The 20,608-nt window shown below is 45.8% G+C and overlaps 1 protein-coding gene across 2 annotated transcripts in view; it reads right to left on the reverse strand.

Annotated features, from left to right (window-relative positions):
- TMEM241 (transmembrane protein 241) overlaps positions 1-17,218 on the reverse strand; it is a gene marked incomplete at its 5' end in the record, with an annotated part of 98,056 nt that extends 80,838 nt beyond the window's left edge. The window contains 4 exons of one of the 2 annotated variants that reach the window (XM_080919813.1): positions 3,765-3,846; positions 10,309-10,386; positions 14,463-14,509; positions 17,106-17,218. In XM_080919813.1, coding sequence (XP_080775939.1) covers positions 3,765-3,846; positions 10,309-10,386; positions 14,463-14,509; positions 17,106-17,177 — 279 coding nt within the window. Of the gene's footprint in view, positions 1-3,764; positions 3,847-10,308; positions 10,387-14,462; positions 14,510-17,105 lie in introns of those variants that run through there. The other variant, XM_080919814.1, reaches the window with a different exon arrangement.
- Positions 17,219-20,608: the final 3,390 nt, after the last annotated feature.

The raw sequence follows: 20,608 nt of genomic DNA on the forward strand, positions 1-20,608 counted from the left end.
TGACAGTTTGGCACCACAACAGTGAGGCCTATTTTCCATCCCAAGCAAACTGTGTGAGTGCCTGGTGTTTTCCACCACAGTAATATCTACTCGGCGATGCAAAGACAGAACTGAGAAGATGCTGGGTTGAATTCTTCCACGGAAGAAGTATAACGGGTCTCCTGCTTGCTGCCCTCTGGTTCCCACTGAGCTCTCCTAATGGATCTGAACTGAGTGGCTAATCGTAGCCTGCTAGAGGAAGGGAGGGATGTGCTAGGTCAGGCCCCTCAACTGAGAGGCTCAGGAACTCACACAAAAATGAAAGCTGTTTGGTTATACAGCTTCATAAAGTCTTCAGTGTACCACTAGACAACTAACTCAACTGAATGATGTATTTTGGGCTGAAGCTGATGCATGTCCTTGTAACTAAAGAACAAGCTCAAAGACAGGCTTGCCTAGCATTTGTCCTTCCAAAGCACTGTTGTAGGATATAGAACTCCCTGGCTGCTGAGACAAACTGAACAGATGTTTATGGTGGGTTTTGGAGGGATTTTAACCATCTGATATTTGATCTTTGATATTGATTTTGATTTGATTTAATCATCCCTTTTTGCAGTAAGGGCCCTGAACTGAGAATCTGCCACAGTCTCTCTCAGTCTTCTGAGCCTCTGCAGTCAGAGTGTGGATAAGCTAAGATCCATGGCGAGATAGGAAACATGGCCAGTCTTCCCAGCTAGTCTGCACAGCAGCCATGGGCAATGACTTACAGGATCCAATTCAAGCAAAGCCCGGGACTCAGATAAGAGGTGTCAGGAAGACAGTCTCCCTGTGAGCTGAGGTGAACCTGAGGTTAGTGATGCCCTGAGGGAGGGACTGACATTGGGGCAGACCTTGCAGAAGTGAAAGACAGAGACTGGATTTTCTGGCTATGTCCTTAATCTCTCTGGATATAGCCAGGCCTGAAGTGGGTCTCTATCCTACAATTTACTTACATGAACTGTACACTTCCATGCTGCTTAGACTAGTGGGAGCTTTCTAACCGAGTGAAAAGACTCGAAGCAATCAGGCATAGTGACACACACTTAAAACCATACCCACTGCTCAAAGAGTATGGCTAAAGGACTGTAAATCCAAAACCAGAATGGGATATATATGAGAACATTGTCTTTAAAAGAAGAAAAAGAAAAATGTCCAGGTAGAGAGATGGACCACTGGCTGCTCTTCCAGAGGACCTGGGTTCGATTCTCAACACCTACATGGGAGCTCACAACTGCCTGCAACTCCAGTTCCAGGGAATCTGACACCCTCACAGAGACGCAGTTTGGAAAAACACCAATGTGCATTTAACAAATATAAAACCAAGTCATTAAAATAATTTTAAAAGCTTCTGGGAAAAGTCCATATGCATTAGCTCTGAAAAAGGTAGAACATGATGGATCAGAAGAGCTGCCCCGAGGTGACTGGATTTACCCCACCCTCACTCTTCACTGTGACTCACATGAAGACACAGGAGTGACAGGGCCAGTGAACAAGGGGGTTGACGCACATGCAGGAGGACTTCTCTTGAGTTCAAGTGTGAAGGTGCATGCCTGGACCCCAGTGGAGACAGGGTGAAGGCAGGCAGACCTCGGGGCCTTCACAGACATCGAGTGTAGCTGGAACTGTGAGCACACGTGTATGAGTGTGCACACATGCTTATGTGTAGGTATGTGCACATGTGTATGTATATGTACGTGTATACTGAGACATGACAGAAATTTCCAACATTAGTCTCTAAAATCTACATATGCTCTTACAAGTGGGCACACCTACAAACATATATGCACACACAAAATAAAATATATAAATAAATAAATAAACAAAGAAAATCACTCTGGGAACTTGAGTGGGAAAAAAAGTTACTCGACAAAAACCCCATTATTTTCATAAGCGCAATAACAGACTTATTCAATGTTTAAGTTTCTGGCGTCCATGCCTATCCAGAACTTAGGGGAAAAGGTAAAGCCAAAGAACCGGAAAGAAGCAGAAGAAAGAGTGGAAGCCTGCTGAACACTCCGAGCTGCGTGCCAACATGCAGTATGGGTCAGCTTCTAGACCCACTCGGGGTTTGCCTACCCTTCTGAATGTCTTCCCACCTCCTTAGTGTATGACCCGTGAGAGAGAAATGATGACAATTCCAAAATTACTTTCTCAACTGCTATCTTATAGACATTAAGTAGTCCTAACTGTAACATCCCCTCCTTAGAGACCGTGTGTGTTTTACTGTTTTTATACCGGAGGCCTCAGGAACTGACCCAACAGCAAACACTATAGAAAAGACTGAACTGTGTCTCAAAGTCTGCAGTTTTCCAGAAGTCAGAACTTCTGATAAATAAAAATAGAAGTCAGGGAAAAGAAAGGGAGGTATTAATTGATTCATAAGTCCATTGTGGTTTTAATGGATTCTCTCGACAGTAAAATAAGAACATTCTGGAGTTCTGAACGACGTACTTGGAAGCACCTGTATTCTTTAGAGGAGCTCACTCAGTCCTGGGGGAGAGAGGCATGGGGAGTGGGTGGGAAACAGAATAGACTGCTCTGGGTTTCTATCACTGAGATGAAACACTACAGAAAAAAGCAAGGGTTGGGAAAGGGTCATTTGGCTCACTCTTCCAGTGCATGGTCCACCAGTGGAGGAAGTCAGGACAGGCACTCAAGCAGGGCTGAACCTGGAGGCAGGAGCTGATGCAGAGGCCGTGGAGGAGTGCTGCTTACTGGCTTGCTTCCCCAGACTTGCTCTTAGATACCAAGACCACCAGCCCACGGATGACCCTCCCTCACTGATCGATAACTGAGAAAATGCCTTGCAGCTGGATCCCATGGAGGTATCTCCTCAACTGAGGCTCCTTCCCTCTAATGACTCCAACATGTATCAAGATGACACATAAACCAGCCACTAATCCAGGTACTGGCGACGCTGGGTCATACTTGTGTTGCAACTGCATCCGGCATCCCCTGGACCATTGTACTAATTTATCCAGTTCCTCCTCAGCAGCAGTGAAGGTTTAGCCCTGATCTCTGCTTCCAAGGATATCCTGCATTCAGGCAGAGTGCCAGGACTAGCCTCCATGTGAGATCTGTTCAATCGAGGCCCGACTGGCAGATGTCACAATTGATACTGCTCCTCTCTCTGCCTGCCTCCACCCTGTGAGACAGCCGGCAGCCCCGTTTTCTGTTTATCTCCAGTTCAGAAAAAGCTGAAAAAAAGCTTTGTGTTAGCTCAGGCCCAAGACTTCTCTGTCCTGCTCTGAGTATCAAGAGGCCCCTCAGAAGGGCTCACATATTGCAGGGTTGGTCCTTAGGTAGCCGTACTAATTTGGGAACAACTGGAAACTTTGGGCAGTAAATCCTTTAGCTGGAAGAAGTAGTTACTGGGTGTCAGGCCTTTGAAAGCCACTCCGAGTCCTCTATCCTGTATCCTGCTGTTTCTGTCTGCCATGAGGTGGACAGCTTCCCTCCTCCACTGTCAGGATGTACAGCTCACCGCTGGCCCAGGATCTAAGAGGCAAGGCCTCAGCCTGGAACCTTCTGAAACCAGGAGCCAAAACCTATTTCCTGAAGTTGCTCCCTGGGAATTTTGATTGCAGTACAGTAAGCTAACCAACACCTCTACTCTCGGATCTAGTTAGACATTCAAGCTGATGCCTGATGCCAACAGATGCCAGGTGTCGCAAATTACAACACCAACAGGACAAGGACAGAGGGACTGTGTGTCCTTGCCCACACACAGAAATTATAATACTTACCAATCGAGACAAAGCTTTGGACCCCGCATAGATTAAGCCCACAAATAGCACTGAAGCAGGAAGCCACGTCAAAACATCAGATCTAAAAGGAGAAAAAAGTCAACGCTTTTGTTAACTTCATGTTGGAAAAGACCTGATCCCCAACCCCCAGAGGCACCAACTCCTCCCACCAAGGTTGTCTAAATATCCTTGGGGTAGGGGGATTAATGACAGGTACTCTTAGAAAACAACACAGCAAATGAAGCCATTCAACACACAGCTCTGTCATGTGATGTCTGTTGCAGTAAATATTAAAAAATAAAAAGTGGTTTATCTCTCTATCGGCCCCGAGGTCTCACTCCTCAGGTCCGGTTTTAGTTCAGAGCCTCGCACACCTCTGTTGCCTGGTCTGAATCGCCCTCACAGCCCAACTTGTCCGCGCAACTCTCTTCTCTGGCGATTTTCTACCACCTGTTCTCTGCCTCTGTACCAGGGTGTCTCTCTATCCCAAGATCTCACAAACACAGCTCTACAGCCTGATAGCTTTTCATACAGGTTTATATATTCAACTTTCAGTCCAGAAACCCTCTACACAACAAGATTACATCAAATAGACAAAAATAGAAACTGCCTTTTATATGAGCATTTGGCTTGACTTGGGCCTTGATGGTCAGCCAGTCTGGCTGACTCTGTGAGCCCCAGGTCCAGTGAGAGCCCTCTGTCAAAGACGTATGAAGCTGTCTGACTTAGCAATGGTTAACACTGTCCACTGAACAGTTTTCAATTTTATGGGGAGGGAGCATCCCCATGTGTCGATTCTACTGGGCATCCCAATACCCAGTCAATTACACACAGATCCATCAGGAAGTTCTCCCCTCTCGGATACTGAAAAGCATCCTAGTGGGACACTGAGTAAATGCTCTCACCTGTGCCATTGCACAAAGTATGCGATTGCTTTGTGATTTTACAGGCGATCACTGTTAAGAGATTGCATGAGTCCTGAGGAGTTTTTGAACTAAGGACTTTTAACACTGTTGAGACTGTGAAGGGCTATGGAGACTTCTGAAGCTGGACTGAATGCATGACGTGGCTAACAGGGCCAGGGGGTGGGATGTGATGGTCTGAATGAAAACGGCCCCACAGGCTCTCAGGGAGAGGTGCTGCTGGAGGTACAGCCTTGTTGGAGTAGGTTTGTCCTTGCTGGAGAAAGTGTGGCACTAGCCAAACCCAGAGTCACTTTCTCTTCCTGCTGCCTGCCACTCCGGATACAGAACTTTCTGCTACTTCTCCAGAACTATGTCTGCCTACATACCATCATGCTTCCTGTCATGATGAATAAACCTCTGAACCTGTATGCCAGCCACAATTACATGTTTTCCTTTAGGAGTTGACACGGTTGAGGTTTGGAGAGATGGCTCAGTGGTTAAGAACACTGACTGCTCTTCCAGAGGTCCTGAGTTCAATTCCAAGCAACCACATGGTGGCTCACAACCATCTGTAATGGGATTTGATTTTTTTTTTTTTTTTTAAGAAAGAAAGCTCAAGATGAAGGATGACCAAAGTGTAGATGCTTCAGTCCTTAGAAGGGAGAACAAAAATATTCTCAGGAGTAAATATGGAGATAAAGCTCACGAATTTGAATGGTTAGAGAGTGGCACTATTTGAAAGGATTAGGAGGTGTTGCCTTATTGGGGTAAGAGTGGCCTTGCTGGAGAAAGTGTCACTGGGGGTGACTATTGAGGTTTTAAAGGCCCATGTCAGACCCAGTATCTATCTCTCTCTTCCTGCTGCCTAAGGATCTGACGTAGACTACTCAGCTGCTTCTCCAGCACCATGTCTGCCTGCATGCCAACATCTTTCTGCCATGACAATAATGGACTAACCCTCTGAAGCTGTAAGCCAGCCCAATTAAATGCATTTTTTATGAGTTGCCGTGACCAAGCAATAGAACACTGACGAAAACAGCCTATAATAATTTTCTGATTCTTGTCTCTAAAAGTCAAAGAATAAAATTCAAGAGGCCAGAGAGAACTAAGGTGGAAGTTCACTTCCCGGCATATAGATCGGGCAGCTCACAACCACGTATAACTCTAGCTCCAAAGGTTCCCATTTGGTCGTCTGGCCTCCAAGGGTACCAACACACATGGAACACACGCTCACACAGACATACACATACACACACGTAAGTCAAAATTAAAATAAAAATAGTGAAATTCTTGAACCACAAAGGATCAGTTCTAGAAAGAAATTTATTATAGATTCATAGGTAAGAGCTTATGCAGTTGGGGAAGAGGAAGAGGAAAAGAGGGCTCCCATATAACAGGAGGGGTCCCAGAAATAAGGTTCCTTTCAAGGTCCTAGTCTGGAGGCTTAAAAAGGACTTCTGGCAGAAACTGGCTTGAGGTTTGGTGAGGATGTACTGTTAGCCCAGGTGGCCCCTTCAGATGGGGGTCTGAGGTCTCCTCTTGGTTTCAGTCACAGAGCCACTAAGGCCTCTCGGAACACAACTGAGAAAATGCATCTATAAGATTGGGCTGAAGGCCAGCCTATAGTGAGTGCATTTTCTTAACTAATGACTGACATAGGAAGGCCCAGTCCCATGTATGTGAGGTTATCCCTGGACTGATGGTCCTGGGTTCTGTGAGAAAGCAGGCTGAGCAATCCCTGAGGAGCAAGGCAGTAAGCAGCATCCCTCTGTGGTTCTGCAGCAGCCTCTGCCTCCAGGCCCCTGCCTGCTTGACTTGTTTCAGTGATGAACTGCAGGGGAGAAGTATAAGCCAAGTAAACCCTTTCCTTCCCAGCTTGCTTGTGATGATGGTATTTCACTGCAGCAATGTAACCCTAACTAAGACAAGGAGACAACACAGAAACAGGAACCACAGCCGACTTCTGACATCTTCAGACCTGTTGCCTTGGGATCCCCAGCCTACTTGACCAATTCCTAAATCCTGTTCTAATCAAAGGTTGTCAACTCACACAGATGCACACCGACCCCAGGTCACTTTCCTATTGAGCAGCTAGTAAACAATGAGGCCAGACTCTGAAGTCAGGTCTACACAGCTCTAAGTCTTCAGCCTCAGTCCTTTGCCCACACGGCCTCACTCTCTAATGGGAGACAAGGCTACAAACAGGTAAGCTGCAAAAACAATGGGAGCTTTGTATCCAGTAAAAAAATCCAACAAGGATATAGGCTCCATCACCAGCAGCCCTGCCTGAAAGAACAGACATGTGTATCCCCAACCTAAGGGTGAGCTGAGAGAAGAGCACCGTCCCCACCCTCATGGGCCAGGAGATACTACAGACGGTGGCCTTTCCCTAGGAAAAGGCCTTCCCACCTCTGACTAAGCTCACAAGGATCAAAGGCAACAGAGAACAACCTACAGCAAGCCATGCTCCAGAAGTGCAACGCTCAATGCCAGCCAGCAGCTGGCTTGACTGTCGCAGGCCCAAGGCAATGAATGTAAGGTCAGTGAAGTCCCAGGCCTCGGCCCAGGAGTCCCTCTTAAAATAAGCAAAGGAAACTCCTGCTGAGTTACAGACTCCGATAAATAAGTGTGTGCACTGGCTAAGGATGTGAGGACAAGAAAACAGCATAGTGTGTGCCGATCCGGCTCCGAAACACAAACTACAACCAGACACACAGGGAAGTGCAGCGGGAGGCTGAGGGAGCATTTTGTCCCAAACATCTAGGCCAGGACCCTGGCATCGGGCATTGTGGCTTATAATGACCCCACACTGACCTGCCATCTCACTTGGGGCTAACTGGAAAGGGCAGGATGTGCCCATAGACAGTGTCTGTCCCCAGCCTAAAGGGTGCAGGCATTTTCAGACACGGGGAGGAGAGGTTGGGAGACTGTCCTGACTTCCCAAAGAGGCACCCATGTGCATCACTCTAGCTGTCAGGCTCTTCCAATTATGGACTCCTCCCAAAACCGATCACCCCCAGGAGTCCCAAACCCGAAAAAGAGGAGGCTTAGGCCAGCCCGAAAAGACACTTTGCTACCAGAAAGAGAGGTACAAGCTGCTTGGTGACTTACAGAAGACTCGATAGGTGGGCAGGGTCGCTTGGGCATATATAACCTGGCAGTGCAGACCTGTAACCTGAGGACTTTAGAACCCTGAGGAAGATCTTGGTAGGGAGTATGACTCCTTTGTCACACTTTGTCACTCCTCCCAGTGTGATCATAGGGAATAAATCACCTTTTTCAACTTTTCACTACTAATTTAGCTATTTTAATTGGATTACTGCAGACTGACAGCTGAACCTGGCTTATTGGATTTGTGACCCTAAATCTCTAAGAGTTGGCTGCGGAGACACTTGGCCCCTCTGAGCAGGGAGAACCTGCCATCCTGGGCCACACTCTAACATTAACAGAAACAACATGTAGGCCCAGTGTGGCACACACTTATAATCCCAGCACTTGGAAGGAAGAGGCCGGTCTCTGAGTTCACAGTCTGATCTACTACAGGTGAAGTTCCAGGACAGCCAGGGCTACACAGAGAAGAAACCCTGTCTCAAAAAACCAGAAAACAAAAGGAAAGTCCTGCAAATACAACCCAGGACACTCCAGAAAGCAGTCAGACCCAGCAGGCTACTCCCAGGGCCCGACAGCAAGCATGGTAACACCTCACCAACAGTGGGTCTTGTTGCACACATATAATGTCTCAAAACCTCCTCAGCTTCACATCCCCATGGCAAAAAGCCACACCCAACTCACTGAAAACTGAGTTCACGACACTAACTTGCCTTAATAACTGAACAGTGTTGTGAATGTCGTGTTGGATGCACTGTTTTCTCATGTTTGTGATGGTTTCAGGCTACTCAGGGTGAGTGCCCAGAAGTGCCATTCAGAGGTAGAGCCGGAAGTTTATGCTGGTTACAAACTCACTTTGTAGAGGATTCACACTGACCTGGCCACCTTTAACGGCCTAACCCTGAGTCTAAGAACATTAGGAGTAGAGCAGGCATTTGTATGCGTAAATTCTTTCTTTCTTTACCTTATTTGCCCACAGAGGAAACAAAATAGACTTGAAGTCTGTGGTGGTCCTAGCAGGGTCTCAGGTCCCTTCAGCATCTGGGCCTGGGGGGATGCTGAGCCACTGAGAGTATTCATGAGGGTGTGTTTGCAAGAGGGTAGAGGTCCAACTCCCAACAGAAGGGATTGCAGGTACATCACTTTGAAGTATCTCTTGCCAAGAGGTCTGGTTTGAAAACTGCCAATCTGTCATGCCCCTTAAGTGACCAAAAGCCCAGACAGTGCACTGCACTTGACTCGGGTCTGTTTTCCATTGGCATGTGCACAGTACCATAGGCATACATAATAAGGCTGTTGTTACTGAGACGAAGCCTAATTAAATTAAATCACTTGTTTTTTAAATAGCGCACGCCTTATTGAGAGAACATCTGCTTCCTGCAAACACTCTGCAAGTGTTTTGTTATGGATACCTGGAGGGCTCCTCAAATGGAATTCTCAAAAATTCTGTGTTCTATTGACATCTAGTGGACATAAAGTAACTTCCAAACATGAAAATAAAGCATAAGACGGCTGACCACTGACACTGCCTAAAATGCAAGCACCCACCACTTGCTATACAGGTGGAAGGACCTCAGCATGTCCCTTTCTGTCTTGTGCACGTATATGTGTATACGTGTTTGTGTGTGTGCACATGTTGTGCATGTGCATGGGGAGGCCAGAGGTCAACCTAAGATGTCTTCATCGATTATTCTGCACCTTATTCTTTTGAGACAGGGTCTCTCACCAAAGCTGGATTTCACTGACTCTGCTAGACTGGCTAACCTTTCCTTTGTATCCCCATCACACACACACTCTCTCTCTCTCTCTCTCTCTCTCTCACACACACACACACACACACACACACACACCAGTGCTGGGCTTACAGTCAAGCAATAACTTTAATGATTCAATGGTCTGGCAGCTCCTTCTGGATGTATCGGAGAGGTTGGAGGGAAGAAAGCAAGAAGGCAAACGGAATAACTAAATTATAACCTCAAAACAATAAAAGAATAACTTTCAATTAAAAAAATTTAAATTGAAAAAGCCATACATTGTTTTGCATGCATGCTTCCTTCTTGCAGACCAAGATGTGAGCTCTCAGCTATTCCTGCTGTGGCGCCTCTACTCAGCCATCCTGGACCCTGAACCTGTGGAACTGTAAGCCCACCACAAACCCTTCCTTCTATAAATTGTTTTGGCCCTGGTGTCTTATCACAGCCAAAGAAAAGTAACTGATACATTGGAACTATACTTAACTATTCCGTAAGTAGAAAATAATTTAATAAAAATTTCTAAGAATATCTAAAGCTTATATCTAAATATCTAAAGTAAATATCCATAGTGATCCTTAGACCTAAAATAAAGGCAAATTAATATGGTATTGCAACTTGTATCTCTCTAGTAGTTTTAATATCATATTCCTCACACTATTCAAGATTTACCTCATTATAAAATCACTGAACCTCAAGGTTGGTTTCCTGGTGCAATTCAATACACATTTAAAGCAAGTGTGTGTGAACCACGAGTCAGTTACACAGGTGCTGTTGTACCTTAGACTGCTGTGGATCTCCACCCAGCCCAGTTTCCATGACATATGAAGCAAAAGTCCACCAATGAATGTCTGCCACCTGGAAAGGATGAATGTGGAGATGAGTAACTCCAGCCCTACAGAGTCCAGCTCTCCCCAGTCACGCCAGACCTGCTGACGTCACTAACGTACTTCCAGCCCTTCCCCTCTTGACTCCAGCTCTCCGGTACGCTGGCATTCTTACTCACCTGTTCCACTCTAGGCATTTCCTGAACAACCTCACTCACAGCCACAGACATGGGTGACTTCCAGGTCTCCACTCTTACCCAGATCTACCCTGAAATTCCATACATTTCCAACTATGTCATATGCAAAATGCCACCGCAGACATGGCTACCATCCTTACAGCCAACCGAGATATGGTCTCAACTGTCCTTCCTAGCCCTTCCTCGGCTACTTGGCAAAGTTCTCATGATTGTATTTCACCCCACAGCATCCCTGTCTTGGTCAGGGTTTCTATTACTGCACAAAACATCATGACCGAGAAGCAAGTTGGGGAGGAAAGGGTTTATTCAGCTCACACTTCCATATTGCTGTTCATCACCAAAGGAAGTCAGGACTGGAACTCAAGCAGGTCAGGAAGCAGGAGCTGATGCAGAGACCATGGAGGGATGGTACTTACTGGCTTGCCTCCCATGACTTGCTCAGCCTGCTCAACCCAGGTCTACCAGCCCAGGGATGGCACCAGCCACCATGGTCTGGGCCCTCCCCCCTTTATCACTAGTTGAGAAAATGCGTTACAGCTGGATTTCATGGAGGCATTTCTTCAACTGAGGCTCCTTTGTCTGTGATAACTCCAGCTTGTGTCAAGCTGACACAGAACCAGCCAGTACAATCCGCATCCAAAGCAACCCCCCTGGCTGTTGCTGTAATTTGGTTTCTTGCACCTTGTCCTTAGCTTAGTCCTATAATGAGTCCCCAAGGCTGTCCCCACCGTTCCTTCTCTATCTTGCAGCATTTTCTTCTAAGTTGCTAATTAAATCATGCCACTCACTTGTTTTAAAAATCGTCGATTCTTCCTGAGCCCTCAGTCCCTTCACAGTCATGAATGCCACATGCACCCTAGGGCCATGGCGCTCACTAGAGGCACTCTGCTCTTAACTACAGTATATGTGTACGTGCTCTTATATACAGTCAGGGAGAGTGTAGGTTAGCAACTCCCTTCCTCTCACGAGCCAGGCATGGTGGAATAGACCTGTAATCCCAACTCCTGGGAGGCTGAATGTGAGGGACTGGAGAGATGGCTCAGCACACTCAACAGAAACATTCACACACACTTACATAGATAAAAATAAACCTTTAAAGGGAAATAACTCAAGGCCATCTCTTACAGGTGACAGAGAAGTGATAGTTCTCAGTACTCTTTAGTGATGTTTCTTATCCATATTCTGGGGCTCCAAGTAATATTGAGCTCCTAGAGCTAACACAAATGCAGTAAATTCCCACTGATCACTTTACATGAAGGAGCCACAGTTTGTATCTCGAAGACTTATGGTGGGTCCCAGGATCCTCAGGCCTCATGTAGCCAATTTCTCCCTGACAGTTTCTAACAGTGGCCTTTCTCTGTCCCGCTGTCCGCATATGGAAGCTCTAATAGCTGCAATCATGGTCGTGCTCACAGCCGTGTCTAGGGATCACATCTGATAGCAGCCTCCCTCTCGGGACACCCTCAGTTTAGTCACCTTTATACTTCACATGATTCATCCATACATTTTAAGACCTTAAGTTTAGTCACAAATGACACGAGGGACCTCACCTCAGAAGTGACCGTAACACACCCATGTGTTGTGATATTATACCAAGAACCCCTGTCCTTCAGGACAAAGTCTCTCATGTGTGACTCAAAACCCTCTGACACAGGCCAGTCCCTCCCTAGGATAAACTCTCTCCCCTGTCTTGGGGACATAGTATGCAACCTCAAAATGTGCCAGGCCAATTCCTACTGCTTGGAATTTGTGGGTACTGCTCACATTCCCCATTATATGCCCTCATCTCCTAATGCATTAGAGGACAACTGGTCAGTAGTAAGACCTAGAGTTGCACTGGTCCAGCTAAGAACAGGCCAACTAGCTTATGCCTTCTGAATCATTCTGGTATACAGCAGAGGTCTAAACCTTGTCAGTTCCCCCAGAGACATGTAGTAATGCTTGGAGACTTTCTGAAAATAAATATATTTAATTTTATGTGAATGGGTGTTTTTGTCTTCATGTGTGCAGTGGCTGTGGAGGCAAGGAGTGGGTGTCGAATCCTCTGGAATTGGAATTATGGAGTTACGAGACATCACGCAGACGCTAGAAACTGAACTGCGGGTACTAGGGTCTTCATGAGAGAGCTAGTGCTCTGCACCGTGGAGCCATTTCTCCATCTACTAAACACATTTCTACAAAAAGCATGAGAGACATGTTCTATACATATGTAAATGGCATAATGCCTAAAAATGTCAACAACTCTTCTCCTTAAAAAATTAACAAAAAATACTTTAAAAAAAAGACCATATTAGACTAACTATATATTGTTTTAAGGATTCAAAGGCAAAAGGAAGGATTACACAATCAATGAGTTGGGTAACTGTAAACGTAACTTGTGTTCTCCTGTATTAGGTGTCATCTCGGAGGCTCACTGCTTGTCTGCTATCCTAGTCCTAGTCCTGGAAGCTTCCAGCCTCCATACAATGCTATCTAGGCCTAGAATGTTTTCACCCCCTGAGACTTACTGCTGAATAAGCTCACCCTTTCTTGTGAACTCTGGCTGGCTGGTTCAACTCAGCTCTTTTGGCTCAAAACTACTCTCCATGCTGACTGATTCAATCTGGCTTCTCTCTTGGCCTCTGACTGAATTGCTCTGCTCCACCTCATAGTAACTCTGGCTCCTTCTCATTCTCTGGCTCAGTCTGTCTTCACTCGTGTGTAGCTTGTTCTTTCTCTACAACCTGTCTATAACTGTCACGGTAAAACTTACTCCTCCCTCCTCCCCTTCTCCCCGCCCCCTCTGCACTCCTCTTTTAGGTAAGAGTTGGGCAGATCCTATTCTGTCAATTCTTTCTGATTTGTCACTTTGTCTGCCACTCAATTAGACATCACTTTCAAGCATGGGTGCTTCCTTCTACAAACTAAGAAGTTAAAAGGTAATTTTAAACAATTAGAAACAAATTACAAAAAAAAAAAAAATGTTCCAATAAACATAGTGGTCATGTGCTAGTACCCTTTTATTTTTCTTTAGTATTTTATTTGGGGTGAGAAGTGGTACTGAAGAGGGGCCAGAAGAGAGCATCAGTATCCTGGACTTGAAGTTACAAACAGTCTCAAATAACCTGATATAGATGCTGGGAGCCAAATTCTGGTTCTCATTAATACCCCGAACCATTATGCCACCCAGCCCCTAATGGTTATATCCTTAAAATGTGAAAACACAGTAAAGTCAGGCCTGGTGGCCAAGGCTTGTGATCCCAGCTACTAGAAAGGCTGAGGCAAGAAGATCACAAATTCAAAGCATGCCTGGGCTACAGAGTGAGTTAAAACCCAGCCTGTGTCTGAAAAGCAGTGTGTTAAGGGCAGGTGAGTAGTAGTACACTAAACATTACTAATAGAGCTCTGTGGAGAGAATCTGTCTCAAGACGGAAAACTAAAGGAAAAAGAATGCTGAAGAAGTTCTTTTGTCAAATTTAAGTGAGAATATCCAAGAAGTCGTTCAGTTTGACCAGTTAAAAAACAAAAATGTCTGGAGCTTCTGTGCTTCCTAAGTGGGACATGATTCAGTGCATAGTAACAAAATGGATGAACTACAGTATCTCGCTGATGACGAGACTGTGCAGTTACTAAGACTTTCTAAGAAGATCCTAAGGCACTGTGTGCACATCTCCTACAAACACATACGAAGGCTGCTGAAGACATTTGCCTGGAAGCAGAGAGATGCTCAGGAGTTCAGAGCACACACTGCTCCTGCAGAGAAACAGAATTCAGTTCCCAGCAGCCATGTGAGACAGCTCACACCTGCCTGTGACTCCAGCAACAATGCCCTCTTCCAGCCTCTATGGTCCCTTCATTCATGTGTCATACACACATACAGAAACATCCAAACTTTAAAGAACAAAATCTGAGAGAAAAAAAAGATACTCACCCTTGGAATAATGTAGGGTAGGTGAATTTCAGGACAGACAGGACATACTGAAAGACAAATACAAATTAATGGACATTCTGAATGACACAGAATTGATAAAACATATAATATTTCTATTGAAGAAATATGAGTATGTTAAATACCTCAAGGGCTTTACTCCCCAAAATCATGAATGGCAAAAGAATGACTTTCCAAGTTACACAGAAGAGCAACTCAGCTGAGGTAAGCTTATATTTTTATTTTGTTATTGTTTGCTTGTTTGCTCTTAAGACAGGATTTTGTCTATAGCCCATGCTGGCCTAAAGTCTGCTATACAACCCAGGCTCCTGCTAATCCTTTGGCCTTGGCCTCCTAAGTGCCAGAATTACAGGTATGTAATTCAATTCATTGATATAATATGTGCACACACTCAGCTGTGTAAGTGTGTGCAAGTACAGCCATGTGTGCAGTGTTAGTTTCTCTCCCAGCTTGCTTGTGATGTGCTCCTGTTACCCACCATCGCATACCCAGGCTAGCCCAGGAGCTCCAGTCTTGCTGCAGGAGTAGAGACACACACTATTACAGCAGCTTTCACACAGGTTCCAGGATCTGAAGGCAGGTCCTCACACTTAAAAGGCACGCATGTTTACCTGAGTGTCTCCCCAGACCTTCTCATATGTGTTTCATGTATAGAGCTTTATAATGGAAGAATTGTATCCTGTCTTTGGAGACATCCTTTTCTATTATGAACATTTTAAGTTTATTTGTTTATTGCGTATTTATTTATTCATTCATTCTTGTCTATAGTCATTAAATACTTCAGAAAAGAACTCTGCTAATTCTCTACATTGTCTAAAAAAGGCAGTTAAGCCAGGTGAGTGGCACACGCCTTCAACCCCAGTGCTTGAGAAGCAGAGGCAGGTGCATCTCTGTGAGTTCAAGGCCAGCCTGGTCTACAAAGCTAGTTCCAGGCCAGTGGGCAGCTAGAAGTATACTGAGACCTTTTCTCAAACGAAAGAAAACGGGAGGGGGGTAGGAAGAGGAAGGGAGGAAGGGGTTAAATAAACCAAACAGAATCAATGGTATTGAGGGCGTTCATGGAAATATCCTCCTCTGCCTACCCAAAGTTCTCCATGAATAAGTTCCTAACTATCACGACGATGAATGACTTCCTTGCTGTGGTCCACATTTATGATTTTTCATGGAAGTACATTCACTTGCATCCTGGAGTATGCCCCGCCCTACCTTCCCCTGATGCTTTCACTCTGAACTGGAGGGTGAATTGAACTGGGCATGTTCTGAACACCCATAATGACCTTCACAGTGATACCAAATATCACTCAGTGTATTTAGTGCTTAGCTTTGCTCTAGATACAGAGGGAGATCTAAGCCCGGGGCCCAGGCAGGGATGGGGGTGCAGGTCAGTGGCTGAGCATAAGCCTATCATGAGGTTCTGGGTTCAGTCCCCTAGGACCACTAAATGAATCAGAACTCAGAGGCTCTCACCTCACTTTTGCTAAAGAACAGTAAGAAAATAAATCTACAAGATGGCAAGTGGCAAGTTAAAACTGCTTACTTATCTTGAAAAAGACCTGGGTTAGATTATCTGCATCCACACTGGTTGGCTCACAGCCATCTTAAAACACACACACACACACACACACACACACACACACACCCCTATGGAATTAAACTTAAAATAAGTATTTTTTTTAAATCTATGACAAATTGAATGCTAGTTCTAATAATGTCACTGAGCTGTGTGCAGGGTCTTGACTGTAATTCCAACATTCCAGTCAGGAGGCAGAAGGAAGAGTCCAGGCCAGCCTGGAATACTCAGCAAGCCCTGTTTTAGGGGGGAAACAGGGCTGGTGAAATGGCTCCTTGAATAAAGCCTGATGATCTGGAGGGCGGGAGGGGAGAGAGGGGCTGGAGAGATGGCTCAGCAGTTAAGAGCACTGGCTGCTCTTCCAGAGGGTCTTAACACATGGTGGCTCACAACCATCTGTAACTCAGCTCCAGAGAAACTAATACCTTCTGGTCTTTGCAGACATTGCACACACATGCTGCACAGACATATATACTAGCAAAACAACCATACACATAAAATAAAAATAAATCTTAACTCAAAGCAACCTCCCACTCCTATCAAAATATGACAGGTTCTGCTTCACCAAGATTTCAAACCACAAAAACAAACAAGGAAGGAAGCAAAAAAAAAAAAAAAAAAAAAAAAAACCTCGAGTATATCTGAAATGCTTGGAATGGAAAGACTTAATGAATGAACCCATCAGTGAGGTAAGGGCTAAGGAATTCATCTTTCCACTGCTCTGGAACTTTGAGTTCTGGGGAAGAAACAGAGGGGCAACTGCTTGCTTTCCGTTTATTTGCGTATATTTGTATTTATTTACTGGAGACACGGTTTCATAAGCCGGCCTCAAACTCTAGAGGTAGCCGAGGATGACCTTGAACCCCGATCCTCCTACACCCACCTCCCACGGTCTGAGAGTTTAGGTGAGTGCGCAGACGGAGCCCGCGGCTCTGTGCCCGCCGCCAAGCCACGTCTCCCGCCTACTCTAGAAGACAAAGTCCCGGGAAGTGGACTCAGCGCCTCCTCTCAGGGTGTTTCCGCGGCACTGCCGTCGCGCCCGCCCGCCCGCTCACCTTGTTGGTGAGGTGAGAAGCCAGGTAACAGGCGCAAAAGGTGAGGCCGAGCAGGGACCTCCTCGCGTTCATCTGTCAGCTCTCCCGGCTTCCCGGGGACAGGCTGCGGAGCCCAACCCGCCTCCTCAGTCTCCGCCGCCCTGCCACGCGGACACGCTCCGCCAATCAGCGGGCCGCTCGCCCGAGAGCCCGCCTCCTTAAAGGGGCCACGCTGCATCTTTCTGGGTGGCAAGACTCTGGTCCTCTCTGGTACCAGTGGGAAATGATGGAAGAGAGAGAGGGTAAACACGTTACAGAAGATGTCATCGCCCCCCTTTATGGTTTGAAGAAAAACAGCCATAGCTTTTACTGAATGGCTGAATGAAAATTCTGTAGGCTTCCCCAGAACCACCTCACACCCACTTTTACTGTAGTGTAGGGGACCTAACTCAGGTCCTCATGCTTTCTTAAGAGGTTCTTTCCAAATTGAGCCCAGTCCAGACCCATATCTTCAAGCAGGATGAAATGTGAAGAAGTAAATCCAATGACATATGGATGGGATTTTAAAATGTCCTCACCATTTCAAAAGACTTAACACAATATTTCCTTTTTAAGGACATGGCGGTACATGGCCTTAATCCCCTTGTTGGGGAGAGACCTCCTGACTAAGATGGGGCACAGATTCACTTCCACTCTGATGGACCACAGGTTAGAGGGCCAAAAGGAGAAACAGCCTGCCTCAGATCAGATGGACTGGTGGCTGCAGGCGCATCCACAGGAGCTGAAAGCCCAGGCTAGCCTGATAGCTGTGCGTCAGTACCCCGTGTCAGAGGAGGTGCGGGACAGAATCAAGACACACATCATCCTCCTACTCCAACTCCGGGTTCTGCGTAAGTGTCGATCAGCCTGACTGGTGCAGAAACCTGGAACCAACGACCGCTGGACAGTTCAAGATCTCTGAGAGGTAAACAAAAGGGTGACTGATTTCCACCTCACAGTACCCAACCCCTATAACCTGTTGAGCCCCATTCAGAACCTGGCATACAGTACTGGACTTGAAGAAAACGCATCAATGGACTTATCTAGAGGTAGACAAACTTGTAAAGACTGTCTTGAGGTCAAATTCTTTTGTGCCAGATTTGAGTAGATAACTGTGTTCCATGCCAGAAAGTAAATGTAAGTAGAAGGCCGGGAAAGAGAAAAGATAAGACTGAGGTTTACTGGGAAGTGGATTTTACAGAGACTAAGCCAGGAAGATAGACCCTCATTTATTGCCCAAGGTAAGTCAGATATTAGCTCATTTCTTGGGGACCAATTGGAAATTACATTGTGTATATAGATCCTAGAGTTCAGGACAGGTAGAGAGGATAAATAAAACTCTAAAAAAAGACCAAAATTGGCCTCAGAGACCGGTGGGGAGACTGGACTGTCCTCCTCCCCTTCGCTCTGTTCCATGTACAGAACACCCCTGGCCCCTTTGACCTAACACCTAATGAGATCCTGTGTGATGCTGTCTTTCTAAACCTTTGTTTGCCTGCCCTTGAGGTGATAAGACGTCAAGCCTGGGAACAACTGAAAGAGGCCCATGAGACTGAGAACGTACCCACCAGTTCCAGGTCAGAGATGCTGTCATCGAGTAGGAAACTGAAACCTCACTGGAAGGGGCCGTATCTAGTGCTTTTGACAACTCCTAGCAGTTATATTGGGGCTTAGAATGGCTATGGGAGTAGAAACAAACACAGTAGCACTAATACAGACTCCTCAATATTTTCATACATTGAGATCCACAATAGATGAGGATTTACAAGCCCTAGAACAATCCATATCTAAGCTTAAAGAGTCACTGACCCCCCTCTCAGAGGTGGTCTTGCAAAACAGAAGGGGACTAGATTTACTGTTCCTTAAAGATGGAGGGCTATGTGCTGCCTTAAGAGAAGAATATTGCTTTTACATAGATCATTCAGGGGTGATTAAAGACTAGACAAAGAAAAAGAGACAGAAAAAAACCACAAAGATGGTTTTAGAAATGGTTTAACAGATTCCCATGGCTGACTACTTTAATCTCCTCATTAGTGGGGCCTCTTTTAATTTTGCTTTTGCTTCTTACATTTGGACCATGCATCCTCAATAAGTTGGTAGCCTTTGTTAGAAAATGAGTTAGTGCAGTGCAGATTTTAATGCTTCACCAGCAATATCATGCATTAAGGGACTCCAAATAGACTAAAGACAGTGAGTTCTAAGATTAGAACTAGCCACTAGAAGAAGTGGGGAATGAAAGAGTTAAAATTTTAAGCTAGCCCCACTAACCCTGCCTTGAGGACAAGTATGTCTCAGGCTGAGAACAAAAACCACAGACCACCTGGTCTCAATAAGGTCTGACTCTGCAGTCCTGAGAAAAACTAGTATGAAAGTCAGTGTGCCCCAAAACAGGGTGATCTAGAGTTGAATCATATCCAAAAGCAGACAGAGTGTGCCAATTTGAATAAACCAATGAAATTGCTATGCGCCTGTTGCTAACTGCTTATGTAATTTTCCCTATAAATATGTTCCCCTAATTGAGTTCGGGGCTGACTCCTCTATCTCCTGTGTGAGATATGTGTCATCCCCAGAGCTCTGCCCCCCACCCCAATAAACCTCTTGCCTGATCGCAGCAAGATTGGCTCCCTGTGAGTTCTTGGGTTCGAGTTCTCCCGGTACTAGAGTGAGGGGCTTCCCGAACTCGGGGGTCTTTCAGGAGACAAGAGGCAGGCAGATTTCTGTGAGTTCAAGGCCTGCCTGGTCCACACAGCATGTTCCAGACTAGCCAGGGCTTTACAGTCAGGCCCTGTCTGACAAAGAAAAAAAAAAGTGTATGAAAATCTATGCAGCCAAAACATTTAAATTCATTGCCAGAAAACACTGGCCTTGGTAAAGTTCTGATATTCCCTCTTTGTTTTGTCTTTTCCCAAACTTTGTACATTAAAGAAATGGGTTTGTCAGGCTAGCTCCTACTTAAGGGTCAATGAAGGAGACAGAGTGGAAAGGGTGTAAGGATGAGCGAGAAGGGGGAGCTTCGGGGAAATGTCAGCTTCCAGACATGACTGCAACTATGTTACCAACACACAACCTGCACAGGATGGGGCTGACTCGGGGATCAGATAACACAGGAGCAGGTAGCACTGGCTGAGTGGGCTTGGCAGAGCAGATGTCTGGAAGCAGACTCTCTTTCCTTTCCCTTCCTTTCCTTTCCTTCCCAGCCCCGCCTAGTGAGTCATGTTGCCTGCTCTCCCGTCCTTTTAGCTAATCTTCCCTAGAAACACACCTGTTATTGGCCACTTTGTGGTTCTTTTTCCTTCCACCCTTCTCCACTCCTTTCTACCCCTTCAGCCTCTAACACTAGATAGGAGAGAAAAAAGGATAGAAAAGAAGGGGGCGATGTTTCTTAGACTACTTCCTGGCGATTAGGGCATCAAGTTCCTTGGGGCAAGTTTGTTCTTCATGATCAAGGTATCTAAGTTCTTCTGTTGTTTCTTCTTTGCCATCGA

This window comes from Micromys minutus (genome assembly GCF_963924665.1).
Source record: "Micromys minutus genome assembly, chromosome: 8".
In the NCBI taxonomy this organism is placed as follows: Eukaryota; Metazoa; Chordata; class Mammalia; order Rodentia; family Muridae; genus Micromys; species Micromys minutus.